This window comes from Eurypyga helias, unplaced genomic scaffold, assembly GCF_000690775.1.
Source record: "Eurypyga helias isolate BGI_N326 unplaced genomic scaffold, ASM69077v1 scaffold7313, whole genome shotgun sequence".
Taxonomy (NCBI): domain Eukaryota; kingdom Metazoa; phylum Chordata; class Aves; order Eurypygiformes; family Eurypygidae; genus Eurypyga; species Eurypyga helias.
In genome coordinates, this window is record NW_010243098.1 from 22,402 (window position 1) to 30,348 (window position 7,947).

Here is a 7,947-nt window from a genome sequence, read left to right on the forward strand (position 1 = left end):
AGCATCCTCAGCTTTCTGCCGGCCAGGGAGAGGTGGCGGGAATGCTGGACACGCCACCGCAGCCCTGCTCCAGCCGGGGATGTCTGCTTCGGCCCTGACAGCGCAGCACCGGCAAGCTCAGGGCTCAGGGCAGCATCATGGGGGGGACAACGCGATGCCGGCAGCGTGGGGAGACCATACCCCAATCCACCCGCCGAAGGCAACGCCGAAGCGTAGGACTATTCTACGAGGTTAAGGCCAGAGGTGGGTGCTCCTTGAGCTTCCCTTGGTCTGCCCTCACCCTGCAGAGGCAGGACTCGCCTCGCAATCCAGATGTGGACTAACAGCAGCCCCGCACTCGATCGGTTCATCTCCAGGAGGAACCGGGACGCTTGCTTCCCCGGCTAGTGCTTTCCAAAATCAGCTTCCAAATATCCGTTGGCACAAAGTGCCTGAAGGTAGGTCACTTCTACATGCTATTAGGGAAACTGAGGCACCAATTGCCTCGCTCCTGCTGTAACAACACAGCCTGGGAATAGCCCCAGGGCTACCAGCTTCCACACCCGTAAGTCCCACAATAAAGCAAACCTCCTCTCACTCGCTATTCAAGCTCCATCCAAATTTGGGTTATAGGCTGACCTGAGGGTCTGGAAACACCCAGCAACTTGCAGATCCCGCTGTGAACGTACACCAATACCTCAGGTGTCCCCCGGGGCTTGTGGCTGTCCTGACCGCCTGCACAATACAGCAGCTGAGGGCTGCAGAGCAGAAAATGGGTGGCAGAGCACAACGGATTGGATTAAACCCACCGGTGGTGCCTCCAAGAGCCTGCTAACCCTCTTCCCACTCCTCTGGAGCCGGTAACACGACTCGGGAGCAACAGCAGCAGATATAAAAGGGCTGGATATTAAAATAAATAGAGAGAAGCAAAAAGATCAAAAGGGAGATAAAGGGTTGTTTGGGGGGTTATCGAAGGGAGGAAGAAAAACACTTTTCACATGGCTGGAATAGTCCAGGTTTTAACAGCTTCTGGCAGTAACTGAGGCTCCAGGAGCTGCTGGAAGTTGGGACATGTCCTGAAGGCACTTCCTTGGGAGCCTGAGACATCGTACCCAAGACTCCATCCAGGGCAGCCCCAGAGCAGATCCGTGGGGAACCCACATCACGGCGCTGTGCTGTGGCTCCCCCTCGCCTCCCTACAGCACTCCTTCTAACGTCTCCGCAGCCAGCGCCGGCGCCCACCCATGACAGCCGAGGCCCTGGCCCTTACCTTTTTGTAGTCAAGTTTTGGCAGCTTTCCCCAGGCGAGAGATGAAATGAGAGCGAGCAGATGGCAATGTAAATAAAAGAGAAAAATGGGAGAATGAGAGCAGAATGGAAATGAACAGGACTCAAACGCTTGAATGTCAGAGCGGAGAAGGGGCGGGGGTCTGCCCGGTCCGTGAGCAGGGGCGATGGGGTCAGCACCCACCATTCCCGTAGAGATGGGTGAGCACAGCGAGGACCAGGGCTCTTCTTCGTCAGCCCTGCCTTTGCTCTCATGGATGTCACACCTATCACTTGCCGCTTCCAGGTCTCCTTCCTCCCTGTCTTCCACCCACTGCCAACCCAATTAGAAATCTCCTCCTTGGCACCGCTCCTGAGTGCACCAAGGGAAGCCTGACCCAGAGATGATGGCGAATCCACGGCCACAGGCAGTGGGGCAGCAGGGAGGGAAGAAAAACCTGCCGGCTGCCTCATCCCTGCCCCGGCAGCCCAGACCAGGGAGCTGTGGGTGCTGCGCTCGCCCCCCCAGCTAGGAGCAGCTCCAGGTCTGCCGGGACACCTCTGTGCTCACCCCCAAAGCCAAGCTTCTGTGCTCTGGATGGGGAGAAGGCTGAGGCAGGGACGTGTGTTCTCAGCATCCAGCTCAGTGGGCTCTGGGGTGGGGGCTGCAACAGCCAGCTGGAGCGGAGAGGATCATCCTCTGAAGGCAAACAGTGCGGGATGATCCTCTGAGGGCTCAGCTCACAGCCCATTCTCCTGTAGTTTCTCCCGTCTTCTGTAAAAACCCTCTACCCTTTCCCAAGGTTTACAGGGACTCAGGGCTTCTTCCACCGCCCCGTCACTGTCAGGGCCCAGCCATGTTGACCTGGAGCCCTCGCTGCTCCAGACCACGTGAAGCAGAGAGGAGCCAAGTAGTGCCCAGAGGCACCTTCCACAGGCCTGGAGGCAGAATCAGGACCTCAGTTACCAGTTTCTGCTCCAAAATGTTAAAAAAAAAAAAAAAAAACAACTAATTGCTTCAATCACGACTACGGCAAAGGCGCTGAGGCAGAGCACTTTGTGGCAATGATTAGCAGCATTTAAAAGAGCCATTTATAAACTGACAGCCGGTCACAGCGTCAAGTAAATAACAACATTGGGTTGGGTGCTTTTCTGAAAAGCATCAAGAGCTGCAACCATCTCATCATGGCGATGAGCAGCCGTCTCCATCCTACTGGAAATGCCCTGAAAGGTGGGGATGGAGGGAAAGGAGAGGGCAGAAGCTCTGGGTGTTGGGATGACAGTGGAGCTGGCGAAGGGATGGCTGTAGTCAGGGACACCAGAGCTCGTAGTGCAGCCCAGGGATGGGGGGGGACCCAACTGTCCCCACACACTGCCCTCACTGCTGCATTTGGCACAGCTGCGGTGCCCAAGCTGCCTCATGGTTTTGGCAGGGCTCCGGTGGCACAGTGACACAGGACAAAGGTGGCCAGTTCCAGGTGTATTTGGTCCTCACCCAGCGCCGAGACATACCTTGGCTTTATTGATCGTGCAGTGGAGAGCGTTGTTCTCTTGATCATACAGCAAGCTGAAATCCAGCGTCCCCAGCGTGGCTGCGAAGGAGGAAAGACGTTATTAACCGGAGGGGCCCACCAAGCACTGCCTCTTCTCCCTCTATGCACAAAAGGAGTGAAGATACTCAAAAAACAGCTGCAGACATTATAAAACATAAAGCACCCTCCTGTGAGCCCTGTTATGAAACATGGCTTCACGCTGGGAGGCTGGTGGCCATCCCCATGCTTGGCCAACAGGCCTGGCACAGCCCTGGGAGAGGAGTGAGTGGGATGAACGGCTGCGGATCGCCCGGGCACTGCAGCCGGCGCAGAGGCTTTGCCTCTGTGGGCTTTCACACGGGTCGTCCCCATCCACCAGCAGCTTCCCATCCCTCAGGAGCTGAAGACTTCTCCAGGAAGATCCAGGCACGGCTGGGACACAGCAGAGCCCCGCTGTCAGCACATCTTCCCCCCCCTCCAGCGCTGCTGGCATTCCCAGAATTCATATTTGTATACTGACACCTTCAAACAAATGAGCCACCAATGGGATCCCTTCCCAGCTCCAATCTGGCTGCAATCTAAATTAAACCCAGTGAGAATGGAAATACTTTTATGGTTAAAATGAAAAACACCAACAGCTTTTAATCAGAGCAGTGTTCCCTGATGGCATCCGCAGCCCAGAACAGTGGCAACAGGGAAGCTCCCGAGACAGGACCGCAGGGAAGGGGCAGGAGACCAGAACAGACCAGAAGAACCTCAGCAGCAGCTGTACATTTTATCTGAGAAATTCTTTCCCTTTGGACAATCTGAGCACATCATGCTAATCCAAAGCAAAGGAAAAGCCTCAAAAAAGACAGGCTTTCCCAAAACATGATTTAACCTTCTCCAAGGTTCCTGGTCCCAACCAGCAAACTAAAGCCCAGGCAGGGATTAGCATCTTCCCCAGCACAGCTTCCCCTGCCACCAGCTTTGAACTTCCAGGGTGGCTCTGGATCCCACAACCCACACTTTTCCATGCCCACCTTCCCAAAAGGGGTCTGCCCGAGCACTGCCCTGCCACCACACAGCATCCCGCCGCTGTTTCCAAGGTAACCGCACCTTCCCACTGCACCCGCAGGTTCAGAGCAGGGAAAGAAAAATCCCAAATAAAAACCAGAACAATTTTGCTTAATATCAAAGCAAGGTTCACTGCCTGGGAGGTAACTTAAACAAACTTTATGGCAGGAAATAAGGTGCTTTTTCCCAGCGTAAACAGCCTCTGCAGCAAGGCGCCCTGGGTGGCGACGGATCTTCAGGGGACTGAAACCTTCCCACTGCAATTTCACAGCGATCTTCTAGCCCAAACGTAAGTAAGCCACAGGTTTGCCTGCTAGCAAATAAAAATCATTGCTGCAGAGAAAATACCTCGCCTTCAAAGCAGAGCAAATATTCAGAGAGATTTCTGGCAGAATAATGTACCCCCCCCTTGTTCTGGAGTAATTTCATGGCACATTAGCTATCGGTTTAGGTAAGTCATAGATCAGCGGGGTTTTGCCTGCCAGGGCTCAGGGTAGACAGAAGTGATAGTGGGTGAGGCCAAATCTGCAACACCTTGAGCACCAGCTCTGCGTTTCACCCAAACGGGCTTTTCCAGAGCAATTACCATCCAAACGTGCTCCACGACACGCACGGAAAGCAGTGGCTGCCTGCCCCCAGTCCGTGCTGGGCGATGGGGAGCTCAGAGCTCCATCCCGGGGAGCCAGCGCTGCCCGCCGTGCCGGGGCGAGTGTATCAGGAGGCTCCACAATGGGCGAAAGCCAAGTCAGCAAAACTCAGCAAAACTCAGCATGGCCAGTCTTTCGCTCAAGAGCGGAAGATGAAGCCTCCGGTTTCGGAGCCTCATCATTTCCACCTGCCCTTTAATCAGCCGCTTCCCGCCAGCCCCACTGCTCAGCCCCCCCCAAGTTCAAGCTGTTATTTTATTTTTATCACAGAAGGGGGCCCTCGGCTTAGCCTGCTGGATTTGGCAATTTATAAAACAAATTAAAAGCTTGGCGTGAAAACAGACCTTGGCCAGGAAATACCGTCAAAGCCTCCTGTCCCCTCGGCGCCACAACCTGCCCCGCGGGCAAGGGCAGCGGGGAGCCCCGCTTTGGCAAGATGGGCAAAACCTAAAAGCATCGTCACACAGCAGCGGATGCTGCATTTGCAGCTGGAAAAGAAGGTCCTGCTCCCCACTGGTGGTCCATGAGCAAACCTTGAGCAGTTCCCATTTATCTCGGAGCTGTAAGCATGCAGGAGGGCACAGCCAGGGATGCGTGGCTCTCCCCAGCCCTGCCAGGCTCCATCCCCAGCACTCCTGCAGCCCTGGAGGGGTTTTCCTCTATGCAAGGATTTTCTTTCATTGATGGTGAGTCTCAATTTCCCAGGAAGAGTCTGCCTTCGGCAGAGGGATGCAGAAACATCAGCAGAACGTGTTGTGCTAATTGTTTAAAAACGCAGCCGTATGGAGATGACAAAAGGGATCAGGCTGACTTGGGGCTTGGCAGCTAAGGTGCCGCTACGGAGCCGAGGGCAAGCCAGGACCCAGCGTGGCGCCGGTTGCGGAGGACACATCTCCCGCAGGAGCAGAGCCTGCTGTCTCCGTTACCTCCTGGGGATGCGCCGTTGGGCGATGGATCCCGCACAGCGGTGGAGGCAGAGATGGTGCTCAAGCTGCCTGCATCCCTGGCCAGTCTCTCCCAGGAACCCCAGCCCCAGGGTTGCTTGGGGCCCTGAGGAGATGGCAGGACACCTCCAGCTAAAGTCCGGGGTGACATCCACCCCTGCAGCCCACAACAGCTCCGTGCAAACCCCATGGCAGCGCAGCCCGGCTGGAGAGCCAGCCTTGGGGCCAGAAGCAAGTGGCCAGGCAGCTGCCTGCATCCCTGGCCAGTCTCTCCCAGGAACCCCAGCCCCAGGGTTGCTTGGGGCCCTGAGGAGATGGCAGGACACCTCCAGCTAAAGTCCGGGGTGACATCCACCCCTGCAGCCCACAACAGCTCCGTGCAAACCCCATGGCAGCGCAGCCCGGCTGGAGAGCCAGCCTTGGGGCCAGAAGCAAGTGGCCAGGCCACGGCAAACCCAAACATGGGCTGCAGCAGACCCTCCAGAAAGCAGCCAAATAGCCCCATTTGATTGCTTCCCCCCTTCCCGCCCGTCCTCGCAGCTGAGATACAACTCAATTGTGCTCTTAATTAGGGGAGCGAGTGCCTAAAAAAGAAAAGGGCAGCAATTAGACTCGAAGCACTGTTACTAGACATATTTAACTCGACTGGGCTATTCTGAACACTGCCCTCTAATCACACAGGCTGCAAAGAAAAAATATAAATAAATGTCTTTGTCAGGCATTACAAAGGCAGCTTTGCGCTCTCCAGACAGCAGGCAGGATGTATCATTATTATTACGATTATTCTGCTCCAATGATAAAATAACCATTAGGAGAGCTGCACTCATTAGCAGGTTCTGACCCTCTTTCCTCTCCATGAATTGGGAGAGATTGATGGGAAGGTGCTGGCCAGGGCCTGGCATTTAACACAGGCTCCAAAAAGGAAAATAAATCTGACTTGCACAGGAATGCGGCCCCTTCTCCCACTGACCTTTGGACGTTTTGATTAATTCAGCGGGCCACAAAATTATTAGAGGCCAGCATCACCAGCAGATGCGTCTCCGGGCTTAGCCGTGGGATATGGCGAGCGGGCCCGGAGCCCGCGGGCAGCGCGGCGTCCTGGCACAGCGCCGCTACCCCCCTTGTTGGTGGAGTCGGCAGAAATTGTTTATTGCTGACGTTTCCCATCAGCGCCCAGGGTGACGGGGAGGCTGAAGTAGCTTCTATTTATACCTGCAGGATGAAAGGCGAAACACAGTGATAAATCTGTGCTGTGCTCCCTTATCCAGCCCCTGTCCTTGCAGGCTACGTACCCTCATCTGGTCCACCCAGCGTGGCAGGATCCACCCCCTCGCTGGCCTGGGACACCCCAGGGGGAAGAGTTTGTCCACCCAAGAGATGCTCAAGACATGGAAGAGGCATCAGCACTTGCAGCACGGACCCACGAGCTTCAGCCCAACCCGCAGAGGAGGGAACCGGTGTCTGGGTGCGCTCCTTACCTTCCAGAGCCAGGGAAGCTTTCACATCCCAACAGCCGTTAGACAGAGCAGCAAGGCTCTACGCTGGGAGAAATCGAGGTGTGCACAAAAAAAACCCAAACTACTATAGAACTAATTAAAAAGAAGAAGTCCAAAAGCCTTAAGTCCCTCTGCTTATCAGCGTTGCTGCTCCCAAGATAATCTGCTCACGGATTTTGTGCCAGGGAGATCAGAGCGGAGCAGTAAAAAGACTGCTGGGGATTGTCTGGATTAGCTCTCCCTTACAGAAAGCACAGGTTCAGTAACCTTCAGACTGGGTATTTTTTAATGCCCTATAAAGATAGGTCCCTATTCTTCCATTGCTTTAATTTTCCTCTGCAATGGAGATAATTTTAAAGGCCCTGAAAGGCAGCAAGTAATTCTGTGCACTTAGAGCCCCACGTAAAATGTCGGTAAAATGACTCCTCGGGAGGAACAGAAATTATTTCTTGCCGTTTCCAAGCGGGGCCGCTGAAGATGGCTTTGGCGGGCGGCTGCGTGTGCTCCTGCCTCCCCGGGGCAGCACCTCAACCCGGCCCAGCGGCACCGGCAGAACGGGCTCCCTGCCCCACGGGGGAGTGAGCCCCTGAAAGCCCCCAGGGCTACCCCTGGGAAACAGCATGGTCGGTCCCAGCAGCGTCTTGCAGCCGGGGCTGAGCTTGCCCAGCACCCGCAGCGCTCCCGGTCCATGCGCAGACCCGCTTGGTGCTGCCTGCGACTCCGTGCTTCCATGGGGAGAGTGTGCTTGGCTTCTCAGGGATGGACCCCGCGAGGTGCTGAGTCCAGGCGCTGCAGACCCCGATGGGTGTAAGCCCCCAGGTCTGATGGTAGCACTGACCTCTGGCACGAGCCCCCAGCCAAAGGCATCGCTGTGGGTTTCCGCGTCAGCCGGGGAAGCTGGTTAAGGCAGGTGGAAACGGGACACTTCTGAAAGTCAGCATCACCACGAGCAGCTCCATGAAAAAAGGTGTACTGCTGAAAGTTTTGGGACATGTCCCCGAGGCAGCACACCTTGCTGGGACACGGG

At 55.6% G+C, this 7,947-nt stretch overlaps 1 protein-coding gene across 1 annotated transcript in view; it reads right to left on the reverse strand.

The window, feature by feature from the left end:
- The window catches only part of DOC2B (double C2-like domains, beta), a gene marked incomplete at its 5' end in the record, with an annotated part of 33,655 nt that overhangs the window by 18,130 nt on the left and 7,578 nt on the right, over positions 1-7,947 (reverse strand). Inside the window, one exon of the mRNA XM_010149280.1 lies at positions 2,758-2,837. Within this exon, the coding sequence (XP_010147582.1) occupies positions 2,758-2,837 (80 nt within the window). The remainder of the gene's footprint in view (positions 1-2,757; positions 2,838-7,947) is intronic.